This window comes from Gouania willdenowi, chromosome 12, assembly GCF_900634775.1.
Source record: "Gouania willdenowi chromosome 12, fGouWil2.1, whole genome shotgun sequence".
NCBI lineage: Eukaryota > Metazoa > Chordata > Actinopteri > Blenniiformes > Gobiesocidae > Gouania > Gouania willdenowi.
The window spans coordinates 15,270,405-15,296,054 of NC_041055.1; the positions used below are offsets into that span (position 1 = coordinate 15,270,405).

The window sequence follows — 25,650 nt, forward strand, 5'->3', positions numbered from 1 at the left end:
GAATGCGAATCCACAGATAACTAACAGCACTATGTTTAGTAATTGAAGATTTAACAAAGAATTATTTAGATTTAGACTGCCAAGAGCAGGACGTGAACCAGGATCCTTGGTGATTGCTTGAACTTAGAAGCAGGCTGTGATCACACTGAGGTACAGCTGCCCATGCAAAGGTATGAGTAAAAGTCCACCTTGTGGAAGCAAAGTAAGAAGAAATGCAAATCCTTCCCACTTAAATTTTATTTAATTATTTATTTATTTTATTTATTTATTCAGTTTATTTCCGACATGGTTGCATTCACAGAAGTTTTGTTATTTCTTTTTTTTTTGTTTTGTACATGTCGAAAAAGGAGACGAGAGAAGCAGTTTGCGTATCTAGGTCCCGTCCCCTGTTTAAAACACAGAAAATTTACATCAAAGCTTGTCTCTCTGGTCAAACAGTCTTTGGTTCTTCTGAGCACATTTTTTTTTGTCCTTTTTTATGTAGGATTCATTCTCATCTGTAGTCAGTGTTGTCTTTTTTTATTCCTCCTCCTCTCCATCGTTGTTCGTGTCGTCCTTCTTCCCTGCAGATTTCATTCCCAGCCGTTGATTGCGTTCCTCCAGTTCAAAAGAAAAGTTCATCTTCTTTTGAAGTTCCTTGTTATCTTCAGAAAGTTGTCTTAGCCTGCGAAGGGTTAGAAAAGCACACAATCCCATCATTAGCAGGCCAGTGATCATGACCCCTAACAGGTAGAGGTCCTCCACATCTTCCACTGAGAGGATTGAGAGGCACAGCTTTTGGGTTTTTCCTTTTCCATCCATGACGTAACCACTTGGGAATGTGTCTTTTGGAGACGCTGGCTTGTGTTGTTGTGATCTTCTGTTCGTGAAGATTGAGTCAATTGTGTTCATTGACCAGTTGATAAATTCAATCTCGTCGATGTGTTGATCACGTATTCTTGTAAGAATGTGTTCTGAGTTTTTTCTTTATATCTAGTCAAGTTTGCAGCTTGTTTTGTCTCTGCATCAAGGCTATTCCAGCTGGAGATAGCTCTATTGACAGTGCTGTATTTTCCAATGTTAGATTTAACCCTTTCTTGTATAAACACATTACTATGTATTAGTTCATAAGCAGTTTGTTTGTATATGAAACGTTTTTGTATTTGATATGGGAGTGTTTTAAGAGATGCCCTAAATGCTAGAATTTGTGTGTTATAGTGTATTATTTCTTGCAGTTTTAGGTATTTGGCCTTTTCAAATAGTTCATTTGTGTGTGCGTTGTGTGGTGCTTTACATACAATTCTAATTGCTTTTTTTTCAAGTTTAAATAAAGGTTCAAGATATGTTTTGTAGGTGTTTCCCCAGATTTCTGAGCAGTAATTTAAATGTGACCCAACAAGGGAAGAATAGATTGTCTTAAGTGATTTGGTATGTAGTATTTGTTGTAATTTCCATAGGATGTAGCTGCTTTTGGCAACTTTGTTTTTAACTACTTGTATGTGCTTTTTCCAGGTCAGTTTCTCATCTATCCACACTCCTAGTGCTCTATATTCTTTTACTTGTTCAATTATGTCCGTGTCTGGTTTCAGTTTAATGTTTTCTTTTATTTTTTTATTTCCAAAACTGATGAATTTTGTTTTGCTGACGTTTAGGGCTAGTTTATTTACATTAAGCCATGTTTGGATTTTTGATAGATCCTCATTCGTCGTTTCTATTAGAGTTTTAATGTATTTACCTGAGCATAGGATGGTTGTGTCGTCTGCAAACGTTAGTTTGAGGCAATTTGAGACTTTGAAAATGTCGTTTATATATAGAATGAACAGTTTTGGCCCTAAAATCGAACCCTGTGGCACACCACATTGCATGGTTTGGCATATTGATATGTTTTGTTCAAAGTCAACATATTGTCTCCTATTTCTCATGTAACTTTTAATCCAGTTTAGGGCATTGTGCCTAATGGCGTATTTTTGAAGTTTATCGTCCAGAATGCCATGGTTTATTGTGTCAAATGCTTTTTTAAGGTCCAAAAAAATGCCGAATACAAATAAATTATTTTCTAGTGCATCTCTTATATTTTCCGTGATGTCAGTTATAGCCATTGCTGTTGAACGTCCTTTTCTGATTGGTGTTTAGGTGGATCCTTTGTATTTTCCCGTCTTCCATTGTTTTGATGAAGATTGGTTTTCCGTTCTCTTCTCCCAGTGGTGTGATATAAATCCTGCAGTTCCTTGGCCACGTCTTTAGAATTTTTCCTCCTTTTTTATCAAATTTTCATTCAAAAATACCTTTGTTTCCTTCAGTTTCTTGCCTTGCCTCAGTAGTTCTCCTTTGAATTTCACATTCGTGAAGGTGATTTTTACGGCTCTGTTGTAATCACGCTTTGGAAGGAGATGGCAGGAGTTGATGTTGTCAGGGTTCAACACAATGTCCTTCGACTCCAAGTAGTCAATGACCTGTTGTTCAATCGATTTTGTGTCTTCGTCACTCGGGTCCGCTGCCCGTCTCAGCACACTCGCGTAACTCTTTAAGCCTGTAATGATGACATCTTTCTCTCTTTCCTTTTGTTCCAAGTCTTCAACCCTCGCGTTCAATAGTTTTATCTCTTCAGCATTCATAAGATTCTGTTGTTTCAGTACCTTTGCTTCACTTTGGAGGCTTTCCAGTGTCTTTTCCAACGACTTTATCTCGGCTGTGATCCGTGTAGATAGATCGTCTTTGATAGACGATAGATTGTCTTTGAGGTTTCGTATCATCTCCTTGACCTCTTCCAAACCCGGACCTCTTCTGTAGGGCCTGCAGACGAATACGTCTTCTGGTTATTAAGAAAAAGTAGAAGATTGTAGTATTTTAGGCTATAAATTGTAACTGTAGCTGTAGAATTGAAGCTTTAACAGCAGTATTGCTAAAAGTAAAAGAGCAACAGGTGACACACTCTAGCAGACTAAATCAACCACTCAATCATTGCATGATTACAAAAATTTGCGCAAAATCTTGAATAACATTAAAAGTAAGAGATTTATCATTCTACAAATTAGATATTATGATTGTCACTGAGGAGCAGAACAATTTGATCTTTGAATGGTGTAAATCGGTTAAGATTAGCATAATTAATGAAAAACGTGACTAATTAAAAAATTCATATAAATTTTTTTTTGTCAGAGTGCAACCTCTACAAATGGCTGATAATTGTAGATTAGAGAATGGGCTACATTTTAGTGCTAAATTTGAGTCTCTGAGTTAAATATTAACAGAGATATGGCAGTTTAAATTTTTGCAGAAGAATAAGAACTAGAAACTTTGCATTGCTGCATTGGATCTCATCACACTGAGCTACAGCTGCCCATGAGAAAATGAGAGTAAAAGTCCACCTTGCGGAAGCAAAGTAAGAGGACATGCAAAGCCTTCCCACTTAAAGTTTATTTAATTATTAAAAAAAATGCTGAGTGTGCTCACTGCATTCAAAAAGATCCCAAGATGTCAACTAGTTAATAATTAATTCACCAACCAATATTCACAAAACACAAACTGTAAAACAGACTGACAAACAAAACTCCTGCCAAAATCTGTTATGTTAACTTACTGAAAGAACTAACTCACAAAACTCACTACACTTCAAACTTCAACTATATGTAAACATATATGAAGCTAAAAAACCCCAATGTAAAACAAATGAGAAAATATTTACTACACATAACATTTGAAAGTCATTTCTTATGTGTGGACTCTCTTGTGGCATTTCAGACTTTTTTTCATTACATTTCCATGTCAAACATTACATTTAAATAGTTTCTCTACTGTGTGGATTCTCATGTGTGAATTAAAGGAATTCTTACGGATAAAACATTTACCACAAACATCACATTTAAATGGTTTCTCTCCTGTGTGGATTCTCATGTGTGAATTAAGGTTGACCTTCTCGGTAAAACATTTACTACAAACATCACATTTAAATGGTTTCTCTCCTGAGTGAATGATCATGTGTTTTTTAAGGTAATTCTTTTGACTGAAACATTTACTACAAACGTCACATTTAAATGGTTTCTCTCCTGCATGGATTGTCAAGTGTGACTGCAGATGTTGCTTTTGAATAAAACATTTACTACATACATCACATTTAAATTGTCTTTCTCCTGAGTGGATTCTCATGTGTTTTTTAAGGTTATTCTTTTGAATAAAACATTTACTACAAACGTCACATTTGAATGGTTTCTCTCCTGTGTGGATTCTCATGTGTTTTTTAAGGTCATTCTTTTGACTAAAACATTTACTACAAACGTCACATTTAAATGGTTTCTCTCCTGCATGGATTCTCATGTGTGACTGCAGGTGTTGCTTTTGAATAAAACATTTACTACATACATCACATTTAAATTGTCTTTCTCCTGAGTGGATTCTCATGTGTTTTTTAAGGTTATTCTTTTGAATAAAACATTTACTACAAACGTCACATTTAAATGGTTTCTCTCCTGAGTGAATTCTCATGTGTGACTGCAAGTAATTCTTACGGGTAAAACATTTACTACAAACATCACATTTAAATAGTTTCTCTCCTGTGTGGATTCTCAGTTTTGAAGCTGCAGTGAGTGATGCTTTCTCACCACCCACACATTCAGATGTCATTTTTACCTGAACCTTCTTTGAACAAATGTGTTGAAATGAACTAATTTTTGTTTTGGAAGCTTTACATCCCATTTCATCATTTTTAATTGAGTGAGACATCTTTCTCTTTTTCGTGGTAGAGTCAGAGTCAGCTTCAGTCTCTGACAGAGGTTTCTGCCAACAGTCTTCATCATCATCATCCTCGCTACTACCCTCAGTCTGAGACGAGTCTGTTTCCGTTCCATCAGGACCTTGTCGTACTAAACTGTTTGGATCTGGGTTCTGGGCTGCTTCTGGTCTTTTGATGTTATTTCCCACACTTTGTCTTTTCATTAATTCATTTAAACCACAGGTTGAAGGTTCCTCCTTCATGTTCATTTCTGTTAGTTGTCTCAAGTGTAGATGGGAGGCCTGAGGCTTCTCCTCTTCATCTTCACATTTAACAGGACAAGCAGCACTGTTTGTCTCCTGCTGCACACAAAGCTGGTTTTTCTCCTGACCTTCACTGAGCGTCTCTGGTTCTTCCTTCATGTGGAGACGCTCTGGGAGCAGCTCCTCCACATTCTTCCTCTCACTGAAAACACAATCAGTGACTGACGGCTGCTGGAGCTGAAATCTGTGCAGATGAACTTTGGGCATGAAGGCAGCCAGCACAAGTTTTTCTGTTTCATCTGTATTAGGAACAGATTGATAACCTGAAGGTAGACACAAAACACAATATTACAAGAAAACTCACAATGTTTTTATGTTTTTATTCATTTTACTTCAACAGGAAAAACCTAGCTGTTATTCAGCCTGTGTTTAATACATTTTATGACTTCTTTTGTATTCATGATCATGTATTATTAATTTCTTAAATAACTGAATGTATTTTACTTAAAATGTTTTGGTTGCTAAATAGAAATATTAAATATATGTACACTGAAACAATTAATTACTCTGTTATTTATGTTAAATTATTGTGGAACTGAAACATTTCATTTCTTATTAGTGTAATTCTGATGCCCTTTTTTGGCCCCAATATCAATACCCACATGCATAGTATTGGCCGGTACCAATACATGCCGATAAAAAGGTGTTTAAAAAAAAAAGATATGACGTGTTTTTCTTCCAATTCTTAACTCACTCAGTGCCCCCGACGAGATATCTCGTCATTTCAAATCCAAACGCTCAGCGCCATTGACGAGAAACTCGGCATTTGCGTTTTTTCACGGGGATTGCTAGAAAACACCCTGGCGGAGGTCCCTCATCAATATCTAAGCTGTGGGGTGTTGTAGTGACCAACTGTGCCCTGACGAGGGCAGCGGTGCACCTTTAGATGAGCGATTAGCCACTGAAGCCACCATTAGCTGGGGAGCAGAAACAGGAACGAGTCAGATTATGGCGCTACAGAGTGATATTGTGACGTATCCAGCAGCTCACAGCACCACATACTAACACAGAACATGTTTGGACCTGAGTAGATTATTGATAATGTTGTGATCATAAGATAAAACCATCAACTAACCGGGCTAAACGGGTCATTGCTGAGTGTCGGGAGGAAGAAGAAGTTACGTCTGTGTGCAGACTGACGGGAGGGAATGTTGGAGGAACGTAAAAATACAGTATAAAATCCATTCAACTCTGACATAGATAGTAAAATAATAATAATTTTGCCATCAAAAGCCCGGTCTCAGTGTTTTTCTTTAAGGAAACAATGTTCAGATGTTAGAGTTGTCACTAAAGTAAAAAAAATAGCTTTAAAGTCACTGACAGTTGACAGGTTTTTTTTTAAAAAAAGGCTTTTTTTCTCAGCTTTTTGCTCTGAAACTGAAGATTTGTGTAAAACTTGCTCTATTCAATGGCTGATTACAAAACAACGGTACAAGCCAGAAACAAATGTTTTTTTTTCTTTCTTCATGACAGTAGAGGCTTCAATGACATTCAGAATCTGATGTCAGTTTTCAGATAGTCATAGTAAAAAATATTCTGTGGGTCTTTAAAATCAGTCAAAATGCTCAAAAACGGCTGGCACTGAGGGGGGTAGAAAAACTGAAAATGGCTGGCACTGAATGAGTTAAGAGCTGTATACTCACTTGGATATAAAAATCAGTGCTATCATGGCTTGGTCGGGCACTGCTTAAACCTTTGTGAAAAAGGACAAAAATACCAACACAAAGTAAATGCTGAAGAACTTTTTTATTGTCTACCTGGTATGGGTGAGAAATAAATAAAACTTTCTGAAACCTGAACTTTTCCTCTCTAATGCCAACCTGTGGTCACATACAGAGTTTGTAACCATACTGAGATTGTAAGTCAATCTGAGCATGCAGCGGTCATGTAAAGCAATCGTACCCGTGCTGGAATTGCCATGCACAAATTGTCATACTTAAATTACAATGATGTCTTAGTTGTAATTCACATTAATATTGTATATTAGCAGTGTCCCGATCCGATATTGATATCGGTTTGATATCAGCCAGAAAACTAATATCGGATTTTATCGGACGACATCTAAAATCACCGATATAAGCGCTCTGATAAAATATTCCACTAGCACTTCTATCCATAGGTGACTGTGGTTCACACTCCAACAAAGTAACCTACTGTTGTTGACTATTGTTCTCTGTTTGAGTAACATCACTTGATCAAGCCTTTTCTAACATTCCACGCTACAAAAAAAGTAATAAAAGTATGTATGATTCGTGCTAATATCGTATCGGATCAATATCGGTATTGGCCGATACGCAAGGCTGCAATATCGGTATCATATCGTAAGTGAAAAAGTTGTATCGGGAGATCTCTATTGTATATAAAGAAGTGTAATAATGTATTTTAAATATAGTTATTTGTCAGTGAAGTGCATTTCATGCCATTTTTTTTCTGAACATGGACTTTGAAATAGAATGAACAATCTCAGCACAGCAGAAGTAGCAAAAACTCACTTTCCGGTAGTGTGCATGTGCATATAATTCTCAGTACGCCACACCGTAACCATACGTGTTTCTGTGATCAGGAGTCAGGGCAGCAGTGAGAGTCTAAAGGTTAGACATATTTTAAATTTGAACCATTCCTGATTATTTTAAAAGACATGGTCAAATAATCTGAGCTAACCATGAACCTCTCCATGAATTTTATTCCTATGAACTTTTCACTTTTTATTCATTTTAGTAGGAATTTCTCACAAGGCTGTTTTTACCTAGCATATGAATTTGAATATAAATATTATACATTTTCTTTTCACAAACTGTGTGTGTGAAAGACCCCTTAGTGATCTTGAGGTTTCAGATGTTTACAGACTGAATGGTACAGTTAAACAGCTTTGTTTTTAACATATTTTATGGTATTGAAAAATTGATGCAACTCCTTTTCAAAATGATGTCCGTCTGATTTCATCTGTGCCCATTTTGTTTTATTTATATGGTATTTTGTCAGCATGATCAGAGTCTGTATCAGGAGGTAAAAGTATTTTGGAATTATAGTGTTTTCAAAATAAAAGATGATGTCACTCTCCTGGAGGCTGATCACTAGGGATGTAATGATTAATCGTAAGGCAGTTAAAAATCGATTCATAGGTATCACGATTGACATTGATCCTTTGAAAATTGAATCGCAGTACTTTTTTTAAACAGCAGACGGCGCTATAAAAGTATCCCTTCTCTTGCCCAGCAGTGGATAAGCGGCGGGCAGAAGCTGCTACTACTTTCTTTCTGGCCGCCTTTTACTCTTAAACATGTTAATAAATGATTCATTACCCCTTTAGCACCGAAAGAATATCTGTAATATTACGTGAATATATGTAAAAGTCACGTTTTTCTATTAGCTCTGTCTGCTAGCATAGCATCTCTTCTTCACTGCAAGAATTTCTGCATGCCAACCGACCACTGGGTTACCAGCGCCCTCTGCTGGTCCAAACAAACATCTGACGTAAATCAGTGCAATGACGTTTTTTTTTTTTTTTTTTAAGTCCAATTGTTAAGGCACAAAATACATTTTCAGTTGCACTTTTAAAAAGAAAAATAACTATTATGTAGTTTAAACCAGAATTTAAATTAATAGGCTTCTTCGTTTGTATTATTCCTTTATTTATTTAATTCAAGATTTATTTTTAGTTAAATTGCATTGTTTTGAATAGTTAATCAAGGGATTCTTTTGACAATGAAAAGTAAAAGGAAAATTGAACAATATTTTCTAGTTTTTCCCCCCAAAATAATAAAGGAATATTTTTCAGTCATCATTTGACTACAGTCCCATTTTGTAAAATAAATCGTGAAAGAATCGTGAACCCAGTATCGTGAATCGAATCGTATCAGGAGTTGAGTGAATCGTTACATCCCTACTGATCACATGACCTGTTTCGCGATGAATCAGATTCTGTATATAAAACCAGAGGTTTTTTCCTGTAGGTGCAGTGATAGAAAAGGTGGATAATGGTTTCTGTTTCCATATGGCAAAAGTCACAGCTCAGCGGACTGGGTATCAAAAGTAGTTTGATGCTGTAAATCGGTGGTATAGAATAGAATAGAATAGAATCAACTTTATTGGCCATGTAATGTATGTTATACACACGAGGAATTTGACTTGGTGAACTGTGCTCTCTCTAATAATGTAAACATTAAAAAATAACAATTAACTAGAAAAAAAAATATAAACATAAATGTAAACAGTAGTTAGACTATGTGCAAAACTAAATAAAATAATACAAGATAAAAATAACAAGACAAAATAATAACATAATAATAATACTAGTAATAATAATAATAATAATAATAATAAGGTATTGGCATGTTGATAAATAATACTTGCCGATACCGATCCAGCCTTTTAGTGCTATATCGGGACAACTCCCGATACTAGTATTGATATCGTCACATTATTTCTTAACAATATAATAATAACCCTACTATGAGGTGATGTCATTATAAACCAACTGTCAGTAGTTTGTCCAAAGGACATCATTCATTTCTGTGACTCTCTGTGGGATTTGTACCAGTTTCCCTTCATTCTGTTGTGCTCTCTAACTTTCCAGTAAAAACACTTACCTAACTGTTTGCTGGTGTTATGGTGGAGACTCTTGTCAGGAAGGATCATTTTCATTTCACCATCCACTGGAACTTCTTTTACTCCATGTTCAGTCTGGACAGCTTGTGACAGAGTCATTTTTTGCTCTGTTGCTCTGCATATTTCTATTGCTCTGTATAACGTTAGACGTCTTTCCCGTATCAGTCTCTTTTTTAGGTGAGAGTCTGTGATGCTTAACACAAGCTTATCTCTGAGCATGTCATTCTCACTTATTCCAAACTCACAGTCTTTGCTTTTGTGTCGCAGCTCTGTCATGAATGTGTTTATTGATGTCCCTGCTGTCCTCTGATGGGACCAATATTGATTTCGTTCAAAGACAACATTTCTCTGTGGACTGCAGTAATCTTTAAAGGCTTGAAGAACATCCTCCATTGTCAGCTCATCTCCCTCACCTCTAACCGTCAGTGTGTTTAACACTTCCATTGCGTCCTCGCCGATGGTGTGGAGTAAAATGTCAATCTTTCCTTTTTCATCTTTCTCTCCTGAGGCCGCTATATACCGCCTAAAGCTTTGTTCCCAGCTGCACCAGTTGTCAGCAGGGTTAGCGGTGAGAGACAATGATGACGGTGCTTTGAACTGCTCCATTTCCTCCCCTTTTTATACTCTTTACTTTTCTATCCTGTAGCGTCTCAGCGGTGCTAGCTCCTCTGCTAGCTCGGTTAGCATTCTGCTCCAGCTTCTCTCTGTGTCTGCAACTCCGTCTTCTGACACCGTGTTGTGCTCTCTTACTTTCCACTGGAGCTTTAAGGCGCTATTATATTATGGCCTGACTCCAAATGTAGGCTGGATATTAATAACATTCACAATTAGACTTAGAGACAATTGTTGTGGTCCTGCCGCTCTTTCTTCTTCTTCTGCTCTAACTCAGCGACTTCTCTTCTTCGTCTTGTTTTCCGGCGGTTAGCATCCAGTTTAATGGAGCATTACCGCCACCTTCTGCTCCGGTGTGTGAGTCAGACAGCAAGGTCTACACCCAATCACACACACCCTCATTCATCCATTCACTGGTCCTACCAGAACCCCCCCTAAAGAGTGAAAACATTAAAATGTAAAATGACGACAAAATAAATAGACTTTAAAAATGAAGCCTTTTATTAACAATGTGATGTGCTCGCTGCTCATCTGCATGTTTTTTTTTTTAATTTATTTTTTATGTCCCTGTATTTGTTACCAATGAAATGTTGCTAGTTAAGCATTTAGTTTTTACTATTTTAATGTTAACTATTATTGAATGGAACCCAAAGATAAACTAACTACAAGAAGACCCTAAAATATCATAGTAACACTGTCTCTACACATTGGCACACGAGATCTCTGCTTCTTGCACTGATTTTTCATTACAAGGAGAGAGAAATGAGAGGGAGCGAGATCTGACAAGTGACACAATTAAAAAGTGTTAATGATGTGAGAAAAAATGCGATAACAAAGGACTTTGGAAGTTTTTTGCTACTTCTCTAACGTCAATTCATTTCTTAAATGTAAGACTTCACAGCTGAGTTCATTCTTTTAAAGTTAGACTTTGCTATTGACTCACAGAATGTAATAATTGTAAGAGGCTGAAAATGTACGATATTATAAATAATAACTATTGAATTTGTCACTTACGGCCCTTGGTCTAATTCTGTGTTCATCCAAAGCAAACGCACAGAATGCTTTCAACAACGCAATAAACAACAAAAATACACAAAATTACAAAAATATACACTAAATTACAAAAATACACAGGATTCTAAAAAATGACGATAAAAACTCACATGATTTAAAAACACCTAAAAAATGACAGTAAAAATACACAAAATTACAAAAAAGAAAAACTCCATAAAGACAGAAAATTACAATAAAAAAACACAATATGACAAAACAAAGATTTGCAAAATGCCTTAAAAAAATACACAAAATTACTTGAAAACACACAAAAGGACACCAAAAACGCAAGGATGCACACATTCTTTGCTGTTTTTTGCGTTAATGCTCAGATTGGTCATTATTCTAATGCCGACATGAATGTTGATCATGTGACCCTCAGAGGAGATACAAAGACAGTTTTGTGGCCATGCTGTGATAAAAGTTACTCATCTGTTTAAGATCTTATTCCTTATTACTAAGAAAGATACACTTTCCCACAAATTGGTTAGGTCAAACACTTGTATAAAAATTATGAGTCATAAAGTGTGAGCAGTAGACCACTGGACCCATGCTGAGTGTGCTCGCTGCGTTCATATAGATTCCAAGATGTCTACTAGTTAATAATTAATTCACCAACCAATATTCACAAAATACATAAACTGTAAAAACAAACTGACAAACAATAAACCTCCGGCCAAAATCTGTTGTTAACTTACTGAAAGAACAAACTCACTAAACTCGAACTACACTTTAAACTTCAACTATATTTCAATATGTGTAGCTTAAAAAAAAAAGTAAAACAAATGAGAAAACATTTACTACACACAACATTTGAAAGTAATTTATGTGTGGACTCTCTTGTGGACCTTCAGACTTTTTTTTTCACATTTAAATAGGTCCTCTACTGTGTGGATTCTCATGTGTGAATTAAGGTCAGACTTATAACCAAAACATTTACCACAAACATCACATTTTAATGGTTTTTCTCCTGTGTGGATTCTCATGTCTGACTGCAGGTGTTGCTTTTGAATAAAAAATTTACTACAAACATCACAATTAAATTGTTTTTCTCATGAGTGGACACTCATGTGTGTTTTAAGGTTGTTCTTTTGACTAAAACATTTACTACAAACATCACATTTGAATGGTTTCTCTCCTGTGTGGATTCTCATGTGTTTTTTAATGTAATTCTTTTCACTGAAACATTTACTACAAACGTCACATTTAAATGGTTTCTCTCCTGCATGGATTCTCAAGTGTGACTGCATGTGATGCTTATGAGTAAAACATTTACTACAAACATCACATTTAAATGGTTTCTCTCCTGAGTGAATTCTCATGTGTGACTGCACGGAATTCTTACGGGTAAAACATTTACTACAAACATCACATTTAAATGGTTTCTCTCCTGTGTGGATTCTCATGTGTGACTGCAGGTGATGCTTTTGAATAAAACATTTACTACAAATGACACATTTAAATAGTTTCTCTCCTGAGTGAATTCTCAGTTTTGAAGCTGCAGTGAGTGAAGCTTTCTCACCACCCACACATTCAGATGTCATTTTTACCTGAACCTTCTTTGAACAAATCTGTTGAAATGAACTAATCTTTGTTTTGGAAGCTTTACATCCCATTTCAGCATTTTTACTTGAGTCAGACATCTTTCTCTTTTTCGTGGTAGAGTCAGAGTCAGCTTCAGCTTCAGTCTCTGACAGAGGTTTCTGCCAACAGTCTTCATCATCATCATCCTCGCTACTACCCTCAGTCTGATACGAGTCTGTTTCCGTTCCATCAGGACCTTGTCGTACTAAACTGTTTGGATTTGGGTTCTGGGCTGCTTCTGGTCTTTTGACGTTATTTCCCACACTTTGTCTTTTCATTAATTCATTTAAACCACAGGTTGAAGGTTCCTCCTTCATGTTCATTTCTGTTAGTTGTCTCAAGTGTAGATGGGAGGCCTGAGGCTTCTCCTCTTCATCTTCACATTTAACAGGACAAGCAGCACTGTTTGTCTCCTGCTGCACACAAAGCTGGTTTTTCTCCTGCCCTTCACTGAGCGTCTCTGGTTCTTCCTTCATGTGGAGACGCTCTGGGAGCAGCTCCTCCACATTCTTCCTCTCACTGAAAACACAATCAGTGACTGACGGCTGCTGGAGCTGAAATCTGTGCAGATGAACTTTGGGCATGAAGGCAGCCAGCACAAGTTTTTCTGTTTCATCTGTATTAGGAACAGATTGATAACCTGAAGGTAGACACAAAACAAAATATTACAAGAAAACTCACAATGTTTTCATGTTTTTATTCATTTTACTTCAACAGGAAAAACCTAGCTGTTATTCAGCTTGTGTTTAATATATTTTATGACTTCTTTTGTATTCATGATCATATATTATTAATTTCTTAAATAACTGAATGTATTTTACTTAAAATGTTTTGGTTGCTAAATAGAAATATTAAATATATATACACTGAAACAATTAATTACTCTGTTATTTATGCTAAATTATTGTGGAACTGAAACATTTAATTTCTTATTAGCGTTATTCCGATGCCCTTTTTTGGCCCCGATACTGATACCCAGATGCGTAGTATCGGCCGGTACCGATAAATGCAGATACCGCAGTGTTTAAAAAAAGATATGACCTGTTTTTCTTCCAATTCTTAAGAACTGTATACTCACTTAGATATAAGAATCATTGCTATCATGGCTTGGTCTGGCACTGCTTAAACCTTTGTGAAAAAGGACAAAAATACTAACACCAGGGCTCTACACTAACTTTTCCAGTGGTGGCACTGGTGTGACTAACTTTCTCAGTTGGTCGCACCAGCACAGAATTTGGTTGCACCTCTTTTTTTTTTCTTCAAGCCATGCATGCTGATGAATAGTTGACTTAACTGCTGTACCGCAGTTGAAGTAAAAATTGAAATGTTTTAATGTTTTCGTGTCAATATTAAGTTTTCAAGCAGTGGCTGAAATAACAGGTCATAATAAAATGATATAGAATAATGTTTGATTTAATTTGACTTGAAATTTATTGATCAAGTAAATGGAAACTTTAAAACAATTTAAAATAAATATCAAGAAATAAAACAGTATCTTGCATCTTCAAATTCTTACATATCTCAGTTTACATGAACACAATGTTTTTTTTTTTAGTTAATGTATTTGAAAGGCTACAAAAAGTTACTTGAATTTGAATTTGATCCTGTTTGTGGATTTCAGCTCTGCGTTCGACACCATCATCCCGGACATCCTTCACCAGAAACTCACCCAGCTCACAGTGCTGGCCTCCACCTGTCAGTGGATCACCAACTTCCTGACTGACAGGAAGCAGCAAGTAAAGCTGGGAAGCATCACATCTAGCACCCGGTCACTCAGCACTGGCGCCCCTCAGGGGTGTGTTCTCTCCCCACTGCTATTCTCCCTCTACACCAATGACTGTACCTCAGGGGACCCCTCTGTGAAACTCCTGAAGTTTGCAGACGACACCACCATCATCGGTCTCATCCGGGACGGGGACGAGTCTGCCTTCAGACGGGAGGTGGAACAGCTGGCTCTTTGGTGCAATAAGAACCATCTGGAACTGAACCCATTCAAGACTGTGGAGAAGGGGCTTCGGTGGACTCCTTCAGGTTCTTGTGATCCACAATCTCACAGGACCTGAAGTGGTCCTCCCACATAGACACAACCAGGAAAAAGGCACAGCAGAGGATGTACTTCCTGCGTCAGCTGAGGAAGTTCAACCTGCCCCAAGAGCTGCTGATAATGTTCTACTCCTCCATCATTCAGTCTGTTCTGTGCACCTCCATCACTGTCTGGTTTGGATCTACAACCAAACTAGACAGACACAGACTACAACGGATAATTAGGACTGCAAAAAAGATCATCGGTGTCGATCTGCCCTCCATCCAAGACTTATACCTGTCCAGGGTCAGGAAACGGGCAGGTAGCATCACTGCAGACCCCTCACACCCTGCACACAATCTGTTTAAACTCCTCCCCTCCGGCAGATGTTACAGATCACTGTACGCCAAAACAACCCGCCATAAAAACAGTTTCTTCCCCCAGGCAGTCACACTGATCAACACAAAACAGTCAAAGAGTGTCAGACCTGGTTCTGTGAAAAAACCCTGGAACCAAACATAACAACCCTGGATCAATCTGTCACTGAGAATGTTCATGTACATACTATTTCATTTAATTGAAATGTTCTCCTGCACTACTCATCAATGCTCTACTGCACTATTATCTTATTATTTTTATACTATTATTATTATTATTATTATTATTATTATTATTATTATTATTATCATCTTGTTATTTTATTTAGTTTTGCACCTTCTAGTCTAACTACTGTTTATATTTATGTTTATATTTATTATTATTTTTTCTAGTTTATTGTTATTATTTAATGTTTACACTATTAGAGAGAGCACAGTTCACCAAGTCAAATTCCTCGTGTGTATAACATACATTCTTGGTCAATAAAGTTGATTCTGATTCTGATAACACATGATCATGTTGGTCAACACATGCTAAATTCTCATTTCTTGCCACACATAAAGCCTGCATATTTAACCGGCACATTGGCGGTTAAATAAATCCGTTCCCACACAATTAAAATCTCTATTTTCTTCCTGAATAGTGTTTTTCTTGGTTTAATTATTTTACCAGGGATTTAAAACTGAAGGTTAGCTACAGGTGCAGGAAAGTTGATGGTCTATAGATGTTGCAGGAGGTGAAGTAGGAAGGTGGCCGAGTCATTGCACAATGTGATTTATTTTAGGTTAACAAATTGTTATATCTTGATTTTATTTGTCATTAATCATTATTAGCCTCTGTAAAAAAAACCAACTATTTATTTCAATAGTTTTTTTTAAAGCTATTGGGAGCCATTGCAAAAGAGTCAAAGAGCCACATTAGGCTCCAGAGCCGCAGGTTGCAGACCCCTGCCCTGGGAGAACCACAGCTGAACATCTGGCCTGGCATCATAGTCCATCAATCCTGGCCCCTCGATGCTGATTCAGATGAGGTCCTCCTCTTTGGTGTGGAATCGTGTATGTCCTGTTTGCAGTGTGTGTTTGTCCCAGTGTCCATGAATTCAGCACGGACCGTGTCTCTCCCCAGTGTTGGCCACGTAGCAGCAGTGTGTTTGGGGACATGGCAGCGCATGTAGTATCCATGTTGGACCCTGATTCACAGGAGGACGTTTCCTCCTTTTGGATTTTCACTCGCACTCGCAAAGATGCGACCAGACAACATTTTCACTAACACCCACTGAAAAAATAGTCGCATATGCGACCAATTTGGTCGCAGTCTCAAGCCCTGAACACAGAGTAAATGCATGAGAACTTTTATTGTCTACATGGTATGGGTGAGAAATTAATAAATTTTTCTGAAAGGTGAACTTTGCCTCTCATGCCAAATTGTTGTCACATACTGAGTTTGTAACCGTGCTGAGATTGTAAGACAATCTGAGCATGCAGCAGTCATGTACTGCAATTGTACCCATAATGGAATTGTCATGCACAAATTCTCATACTGAGGTTACAATGATATATTAATTGTAATTCACATTAACTAGTACAGTGCCCGTCGGAAGTATGTATTCATATAGTGGGAGCTTAAGTAGGGTTCAGAGCAAATGAGAATCTTGAAGACAAAGGAACTGCCCAAGGAGCTCAGAGACAATTGTGGCAAGGCACAGATCTGGCCATGGTTACAAAAGAATTTCTGCAACACTCAAGGTTCCCAAGAGCACAGTGGCCTCCATAATCCTTTTGGGACAACCATAACTCTTCCTGGACCTGGCTGTCCAGCCGAACTTAGCAATCGTGGAAGAAGAGCCTTGGTGAGAGAGGTAAAGAAAAACCCAAAGATCACTGTGGCTGAGCTCCAGAAATGCAGTAGGGAGAAGGAAGAAATCCCTACAAAGTCAACTATCACTGCAGCCCTCCACCAGTCGAGGCTTTATGGCAGAGTGGCCCGACGGAAGCCTCCCCTCAGTGCAAGACATATGAAAGCCCACATAGAGTTTGCCAAAAAAACACATGAAGGACTCCCAGACAATGATAAATAAGATTCTCTGCTCTGATGAGACCAAGATTGAACATTTTGGCGTTAATTCTAAGCGGTATGTGTGGAGAAAACCAGGTACTGCTCATCACCTGCCCAATACAATCCCAACAGTGAAACATGGTGGTGGCAGCGTCATGCTATGGGGATGTTTTTCAGCTGCAGGGACAGGAAGACTGGTTGCAATTGAAGGAAAGATGAATGTGGCCAAGGACAGAGATATCCTGGAAAAAAACCTCTTCCAGAGTGCTCAGGACCTCAGACTGGGCCAAAGGTTCACCTTCCAACAAGACAATGACCCTAAGCACACAGCTAAAATAACAAAGGAGTTGATTCGGAACAACTCTGTGACTATTCTTGACTGCCCCAGCCAGAGCTCTGACCCAAACACAATTGAGCATCTCTGGAGAGACCTGAAAATGGCTGTCCAGAAACGTTCACCATTTAACCTGACAGAACTGGAGAAGATCTGCAAGTAAGAATGGCAGAGGATCCCCAAATCCAGGTGTGAAAAACTTGTTGCATCATTCCCCAAGAAGACTCATGACTGTACAAACTCAAAAAGGAGCTTCTACTCAATAGTGAGCAAAGGGTTTTTTAAATAGCAGTGGTATGGACACGGGGAGGAGCCTCTTTAGGAGCTCCCTTTATAAACCAGCAGATCGGTGGGTGCTGACTCACCGGTTTGTCCCCAAAGCCAATACACTTTCACAGTGGAAAAGGCTTTGCGCTTGTCAATCAGGTCTTACAAGAATTACAAACTCACTCCAACCACGCATTGAAAGGGGATGTGATTCCTCTGAAGACACCATCCCTCAAATATCCTCCACTTACAGTCATAAAGAGATCTAAAGGAGGAGCCTCGAGCACTCTGTACGATGGAAATCACACTCTGTGAGAGTCCCACGGCTGACAGATTGAGCCACTCATACTGTTTTTCCACCGGGCAGGAGCTGGAGCTAACTTGAAGCTAGCGCGTGATTTGGCTCCGAACCATTCTGTTTCCACCAACATAGCTCCAGCTCTCGGAGCCAAAAACCAGAGCTACGCTGGCCCAAAATAGCTGCTGGGCTACAACTCAGCTCTGAAGTGGGCGGGTGCTAGGTGGGGTTATCGACGATCCTCCAAAAACAAAAAGCAGCCACTGGTCGCTTTAGCGCAAATCCGACAAGAAAACATTTTAAAGTGAGTCCAAGAAGACAGAGCAGTGGTCATAGGAGGAGAACATAGTTTCCTGGTACTGTGGGTGTCCGAAGAGATTCAGGGGAAAGTGAAAGCCCCACGGACCGAACAGAAATACACCCATGGAGGAGCTCGTCCTGCAGAACTACATTACTAATCCTGTTAAGTTTTATTTCACCCTGTTGTTAGCCTACTACCAAATGCTTGCTACAATATTCCCTCATCAATATTATAAACATTACAGCTAAAGTGATGCAGGCTAGCCAGTTAGCCGCTGGTTAGCTAGGAAACCATAACAATGCTTCGATATTCCTGAAAGCAGCAGCAATATTTAATTGACCTATATTCAGAACTTCCCTTGTTGTTACACAATGGCCATGTAATAATATTATTGAACTATGTGGTCACAATGTTTCTGGCTTTGGAGGTTCATCTGTAGCTAACAACATGTACAATATTATCTCTTGGTCCATCCTAAAATAATGTGAATGTATAAACTGTATATATAAAACTTGTGTAGTATATATATTGAATGTATTGTATATTGTGAAAATAGTAATATAAGTTAAATATTTTTGTGTGCGTGATATTATGTAGAGAACCTTGTTTAGTTTTGTTGTGATAGGGTAGATATGTATAAACTTTGCTTTGACTGACACATTTTTGGCTGAAGGATTACACAATTGAGTGTTTTTTGTTTTTGTAATTTTTTTTAATGTGAAGACTGCCAAAATATATATAAAATTCAAATATTTTTAATGCTTCCATGCCGGAAAAACGGAGGAAGATGATAACACAGATGGTTTTCCATGGAGCAGTCAGGAACACGGTTCATGGACCAGGACCACGTCCATAACCTCAAGCTCATGATGAACTCCACAGCACTGGTTGGACTGGTGTTGATTCTGGAGCAGATAGAGGCAGGCTTTGGCCCTTTGGAATAGAAAACCCAGAATCCTTTTTAAGTAAATGTTTATATATATTGAGTTGGTTTGTAAATCTATTTTTACTTTGCGTAAATAAAGTTATTTATTCTTTATTCTACAAGGACTTTGTTCATTGTTTAATGCCTACACATTTATTTTTTTTTTTCAGATAATTTAATTGCTCTTCACATCCACACATTCTGAGTTTCAAACATCAGCATTTGTTTTTTGTTTTTTTGCCCCAAGATAGAAAAATAACCTGCCCTGCTGTAGCACATACTATTAGGTTTGTATTTTTTATTTTGATACATTTATAGAATTGAAAAGTTCATGCAATACTCACCTAAGGAGTAGGCTATTTAAATAGAATGCAATTGAGATTTATTCAAATCAAAATGTATTGAAACAAATCAAACAGCAGCAATAGGTATAAAACAAATGTGGGAGTCAATAAGGGGTCATGTGTCGTTGATCATTAATAACACAAGTTAAACAGCATGATGATACAGCATCCCTTCAGTCACACACAGTAGGTCCTCGGTCCAAACACAGATGAATGGAAGGACATTAAGACACGTTAGTTTGACAAACTTGAGCTGATATTCTGGTCGTATTTAGTCCTACCAGCAGTGCGATCACAGACGTGCAGACAGTCAGCCTTAAGAGCATCTATAATGAAAATCAAACATATCAAAATCAACTTATTGCCTTTATCTGCTGTACTTATGCAGGCGTAGTTGAAGCTAAGTAGCTTAGCAAAGGCTAACACTAACATGGTCATTGTTAAGCAATAAAACGTCTTTGATGATTACCTGTGTTCCTGAATGTTGTCACAGATTCCTGTGACTCCAATGAAAACAGGTAGAGTTGTTCGGCTGAATCTTTACATAGTATAGGATCATATTTATACTATGTCAACAAAGTCATGGAGCAAGTGCTCATGGGTAAACTGCCACGTAATCAGTGACTTACAGACGTATTGTACTGACGCCAGGACGTGGCTCCAACTTGCCACTGCTGCGGTGGAAAACCAAACCAGTTCTTCAGCTAAAAAGGAGTAGCTCTGAAATAGCTCTAGCTCCAACAAGCCCTATCAGAGGTCAAGCCCACAGCACCATACGCTGTGTATGTGGGTGGAAAATTGTGCCCCTCATTGGCAGGCCAATGCGGAGCCACCAGGATCAGTGCATGGCCGTCCAGGGTGAGCCTGGACAGAGTGGGGGGGTATCAAAGCAAACAAGGGGAATGAGTTAAAAAGCACTCACGGACAATCGTGTGTTATTGCGTCTACGCCGAGGGGAGCATCCGTGCTGCGCAAGGAAAAGAACATCACACACTGCGCGTTTTCCTCCACTGTGAACAGGTTCACCTTGGCCCACAGCTGATGCACAACCAGTGGGTGTAACATCCATTCCCTGTACACCTCAATGAGAAGAAATGACCACAACTCCACAGGATCAGTTTGTGTGCCAGCAAAAGAAACCAACGGGAGCGCAAACCACCCTGGTGGTTGATGTACATGACAGTCGTGGTATTGTCCATCCTCACAAGGACATGATGTCCCACGAGAGATGGAAGAAAGTGAATCAGCGATAGAAACCTCACTGTAAGTTCCAAATAATTTATGCGAGAGCGCTGGAGGTCCGCATTCCAGCGGCCCCTCACAGACCGGCCTTCAGCCCGTCAGGCTGGCGTCTGTGGAGATCCCCTTTCTGAACGCAACGTTGCTCATAGGTACACTGTGCGTCAGGAAGCCCAAGGCCCGCCACTCCGGTGTAACCAACACTCTCTGTGCGCCATGATGCACAGGATTCAGCCCATGTGAGGGCACCCACAACTAGCAATTCCCTCATGTAGAGGCAAACTAGGCGGATCACGAGGAAGGCTGAAGCCATCAACCAGAGTAAACGAAGATACAATCTGAACTGAACAGATTTTCCCGGTCAAAACAGAGCGAGGCAAGCCCTGAACATCTTAGCCTGCTCCGCTGAAAGGCGCGCGGTGAAAGGCATTGAACGCAAGGACAGATCCAGAAAGATTATTTCCTGTGTAGGGGACAACACGAATCCCAGATTGGATAGGTGATGTTGCAGAACGTGCGTGCGCATCATAGCCTCCATCTCCAATTGTGCCAAAAGCAGCCAATCGTTCAGATATGTAGCAGGCAAATGCCCTGCCTTCTCAGCGGGGCTACCGCCACCTCTGTGCATCACACAAACACCCTCGGATTTAAAGAAGAGAGGCTGAAGATAAACACGGTATTAGTAACATATCCCCCGGAAAGCAAACCTTAGGTATTATCTGTGAGGAAGATATATCGGAAAATACACGTCCTTGAGGTCGACAGATGTGAACCAATTGCCCTGTCGCACCAGGGAGGAATGCGTGAGCATCCTGAACTTGTATTTCCTGAGACACCTGTTCAGAGCCTGTAAATCCAGGGTAGGGTGAATACTAAACCTCCCTTGTTTAGGGACCAGAAAATACCGGGAGGAGAACCCACTCTGAGACAGTGCAGGAGGGACGACTGAGACCACTCCTCTGTGCAACAGAGAGCTGATCTCCTCTTGCAACACAAGGGCTGAACCTCCCTGGGCCTGAGAGTGTTTTGTGCCAGCAAATCAAGAAGAGACAGACGCAAATTGATGTCACTCTCCTGGAGGCTGATCACATGACCTGTTTTGTTATGAATAAGATTCTGTATATAAGACCAGAGGTTTTTCCTGTAGGTGCAGTGATAGAACAGGTGGATAATGGTTTATGTTTCCATAAGGCAGAAGTCATCGTTCAGCGGTTTGGATATCGAAAGTAGCTTGATGCTGTAAATAGGCGGGATTGGCATGTTGATATTTAAATTTACCAATACCGATCCAGCCTTTTAGTGCCCAATCGGGACTCCTCCCGATACTAGTATCAATATTGGCGCAACATTATTTCTTAACAATATAATGATTACCACTAAAAGATGATGTCATTAGGGATACACCAAATATTTGGTAACCAAATATATTCGGCCGAACATTGCGTGTACGCTCAACAGAATCAGCATGGAGGGTCCAGAACTGATAGACAATGATGCCAGGTCAGATGTTCAGATGTGGTTCTCTCAGGGCAGGGGTCTGCAACCTGCAGCTCTGAGGCCTAATGTGGCTCTTTGACTCTTTTGCAATGGCTTCCTATAGCTTTAAAAAAAACTATTGAAATAGTTGTTTTTTTTTACAGAGGTTATTAATGATTAATGACAAATAAAATTAGGATATAACAATTTGTTAACCTAAAATAAATCACGTTGTGCAATGACTCGGCCACCTTCCTACTTCACCTCCTGCAACATCTATAGATCATCAACTTTCCTGCACCTGTGGCTAACCTTCAGTTTTAAATCCCTGGTAAAATAATTAAACCAAGAAAAACACTATTCAGGAAGAAAATAGAGATTTGTGTGGGAACGTATTTATTTAACCGCCAATGTGCCGGTTAAATATGCATGCTTTATGTGTGGCAAGAAATTAGCAATTAGCATGTGTTGACCAACATGATCATGTGTTATCAAATTCAAGTTACTTTTTGTAGCCTTCCAAATACATTAACTAAAAAAAACAAACTTATTTATGTAACATTGTGTTCATGTAAACTAAGATCCGTAAGAATTTGAAGATCCAATATATTCTGTTTTATTTCTTAATGTCAATTTATTTTATTTTATTTTCAACTGATTTTAAGTTGCCATTTAAATGGTCAATATAAATCAAATCAAACATTATTCTACATGATTTTAACTGTATATGATTTAATACACTGTATTGTCTTCATGGAGAAGGTATTTTTTTGGCTCCAAGAGAACTATATTCCAGGTGAAAGGTTGCAGACCCCTGACCAGGGGAAGAGGGTTAGGAGACCCCACTATAAGAGCTGGACCCTCTGAATTGAATTCCATGGGGTGAAGCAATGCAGTTGCTAAGTTGGTTATGCTACTTAATTCAAGTACAGCCTTTCTGCAAAATAAAAAAAACACATAATACATGTAACCTGTAGTAATGCTTTGCTGTTTTTTTTTTATAAATGTTGTCTTGTTTTAAAATTGTATAAAATAAATGACCTGTTATTTCAGCCACTTCTTGTTGCAGAAAAACGTAATATTGACACTAAAACATTTAGCAAATATATTTTGAGTCATTGTCAATCTTTATTTCATACAAAACTACAGTACGCCAGCTAAGTCAACTATTGATCAGCACGCATGGCTATGCTGTACACTCTCCCCACCCCTGCTCAAAAAAACAAAAGAAGAAAAAAGGGTGCGACCAAATTCTGTGCTGGTGCGATCAACTGAGAAAGTTAGTCGCACCAGTGCCACCACTGGAAAAGTTTGCTGACGTTTTACAAAATGTGGAATAACAAGGGAGGAAGGAAACAAAAAATTTTCAACTTTGGTCCTCTAAATGAGACTAAAGAGATGTATATCACTGTAGCAAAACCATTATAAAGTGATTTTTTTTTTTTTCATCATACCTCCCCTTTAATGCACTTAGGGGTTTTTTGGAATGCATGTTTTGTTTTATTTGAAGGGCTAATATAAATGAAAAACTTTGTGCTTTTTTTTTTTTGAAAAGCATAGGCTGCTGGAATATTTAAAAAATATATCAGAATAAATAAAATCAATAAATATTTACTTTATATAAATTAAAAAAAAAACATGTCTATAAATGTATTCAAGGCTATTTAACCACTATTTAAAAAAAATAGTGAAAAACATAACTGAAATCGATATTCCGTATTCGGCCAAGCATTTATATGTTATTTGGCTTCAGCAACAAATTTGAATTTAGGTGCATCACTAGAAGTCATTATAAACCAACTGTCAGTAGTTTGTCCAAAGGACAGCATTTATTTCTGTGACTCTCTATGGGATTTCAACCAGTTTCCCTTCATTCTGTTATGCTCTCTAACTTTCCAGTAAAAACACTTACCTAACTGTTTGCTGGTGTTATGGTGGAGACTCTTGTCAGGAAGGATCATTTTCATTTCACCATCCACTGGAACTTCTTGTACTCCATGTTCAGTCTGGACGGCTTCTGACAGAGTCATTTTTTGCTCTGTTGCTCTGCATATTTCTATTGCTCTGTATAACGTTAGACGTCTTTCCCGTATCAGTCTCTTTTTTAGGTGAGAGTCTGTGATGCTTAACACAAGCTTATCTCTGAGCATGTCATTCTCACTTATTCCAAACTCACAGTATTTGCTTTTGTGTCGCAGCTCTGTCATGAATGTGTTTATTGATGTCCCTGCTGTCCTCTGATGGGACCAATATTGATTTCGTTCAAAGACAACATTTCTCTGTGGACTGCAGTAATCTTTAAAGGCTTGAAGAACATCCTCCATTGTCAGCTCATCTCCCTCACCTCTAACCGTCAGTGTGTTTAACACTTCCATTGCATCCTCGCCGATGGTGTGGAGTAAAATGTCAATCTTTCCTTTTTCATCTTTCTCCCCTGAGGCCGCTATATACCGCCTAAAGCTTTGTTCCCAGCTGCACCAGTTGTCAGCAGGGTTAGCGGTGAGAGACAATGATGACGGTGCTTTGAACTGCTCCATTTCCTCCCCTTTTTCTACTCTTTACTTTTCTATCCTGTAGCGCCTCAGCGGTGCTAGCTCCTCTGCTAGCTCGGTTAGCATTCTGCTCCAGCTTCTCTCTGTGTCTGCAACTCCGTCTTCTGACACCGTGTTGTGCTCTCTTACTTTCCACTGGAGCTTTAAGGCGCTATTATATTATGGCCTGACTCCAAATGTAGGCTGGATATTAATAACATTCACAATTAGACTTAGAGACAATTGTTGTGGTCCTGCCGCTCTTTCTTCTTCTTCTGCTCTAACTCAGCGACTTCTCTTCTTCGTCTTGTTTTCCGGCGGTTAGCATCCAGCTTAATGGAGCATTACCGCCACCTTCTGCTTCTGTGTGTGAGTCAGACAACAAAGCCTACACCCAATCACACACACCCTCATTCATCCATTCACTGGTCCTACCAGAACCCCCCCTAAAGAGTGAAAACATTAAAATGTAAAATGACGACAAAAAAAATTGACTTTAAAAATGAAGCTTTTTATTAACAATGTGATGTGCTCGCTGCTCATCTGCATGTTTTTTGTTCTTCATTTTTTTATGTCCCTGTATTTGTTACCAATGAAATGTTGCTAGTTAAG

At 38.6% G+C, this 25,650-nt stretch overlaps 2 protein-coding genes across 3 annotated transcripts; both read right to left on the minus strand.

Annotated features, from left to right (window-relative positions):
- Positions 1 to 1,812: 1,812 nt before the first annotated feature.
- Positions 1,813 to 10,514, minus strand: LOC114473402 (zinc finger protein 2 homolog). Of its 2 annotated transcripts, XM_028462995.1 has the most exons (3): positions 9,600 to 10,514; positions 4,606 to 5,273; positions 1,813 to 2,791 (listed from the first exon to the last, which is right to left on the minus strand). In XM_028462995.1, exons 1-3 carry the CDS (start codon positions 10,222 to 10,224, stop codon positions 2,729 to 2,731), a joined length of 1,356 nt encoding a protein of 451 aa, XP_028318796.1. In that variant the 5' UTR covers positions 10,225 to 10,514; the 3' UTR covers positions 1,813 to 2,728. The 2 variants fall into 2 exon arrangements, with proteins under 2 accessions (XP_028318796.1, XP_028318795.1); XM_028462994.1 differs by lacking the exon at positions 1,813 to 2,791 and having other exon boundaries at positions 3,282 to 5,273.
- A 1,761-nt stretch (positions 10,515 to 12,275) lies between these two features.
- Positions 12,276 to 25,331, minus strand: LOC114473403 (zinc finger protein 28-like). The gene is made up of 2 exons (XM_028462996.1): positions 24,420 to 25,331; positions 12,276 to 13,507 (listed from the first exon to the last, which is right to left on the minus strand). The coding sequence occupies exons 1-2, from the start codon at positions 25,042 to 25,044 to the stop codon at positions 12,336 to 12,338; spliced, it is 1,797 nt and encodes a 598-aa protein (XP_028318797.1). The 5' UTR covers positions 25,045 to 25,331; the 3' UTR covers positions 12,276 to 12,335.
- Between the last annotated feature and the right edge of the window lie 319 nt (positions 25,332 to 25,650).